This window comes from Fukomys damarensis, unplaced genomic scaffold, assembly GCF_012274545.1.
Source record: "Fukomys damarensis isolate Sample0158 unplaced genomic scaffold, DMR_v1.0_HiC HiC_scaffold_7, whole genome shotgun sequence".
Classification (NCBI taxonomy): Eukaryota; Metazoa; Chordata; class Mammalia; order Rodentia; family Bathyergidae; genus Fukomys; species Fukomys damarensis.
This window is the reverse complement of record NW_022900919.1, coordinates 42,736,662-42,736,972: the sequence shown is the minus strand read 5'-3', so window position 1 is coordinate 42,736,972 and position 311 is coordinate 42,736,662. Positions and strand designations below refer to the sequence as shown.

General features: G+C 71.1%; 1 protein-coding gene across 1 annotated transcript in view; it reads left to right on the top strand.

The window, feature by feature from the left end:
- Nucleotides 1–311, top strand: part of Mrps26 (mitochondrial ribosomal protein S26) — a 2,478-nt gene that overhangs the window by 695 nt on the left and 1,472 nt on the right. The window contains 2 exon segments of the mRNA XM_010611057.3: nt 1–120; nt 200–311. The exon segment at nt 200–311 is cut by the window's right edge and continues 42 nt beyond it. Of these exon segments, the coding sequence (XP_010609359.2) occupies nt 1–120; nt 200–311 (232 nt within the window).

Here is a 311-nt window from a genome sequence, read left to right as displayed (position 1 = left end):
CGACCCGCCGGCCAAATCCAAGGTCGGCCGCGTGAACACGCCGCCCGCCGTGGACCCTGCGGAGTTCTTCGTGGTGACTGAGCGTTATCGGCTGTACCGCCAGACCGTGCGCGCCCTTAGGTGCGTTGGGCTAGCGGCGCCCTGGGGAAATGGGGGCGAGCGGGCGGCAGGGTGCTGACTGGGAGAGCGTCCCGCCCAGGCTGGAGTTCGTGGCGGAGGTGCGGAAGAAGCTGCAAGAGGCCCGCACCGGGGTCCTGGCGAAGCGCAAGGCGCGGGAAGACGCGGCCGAGCACCGGGAGCTGATGGCCTGG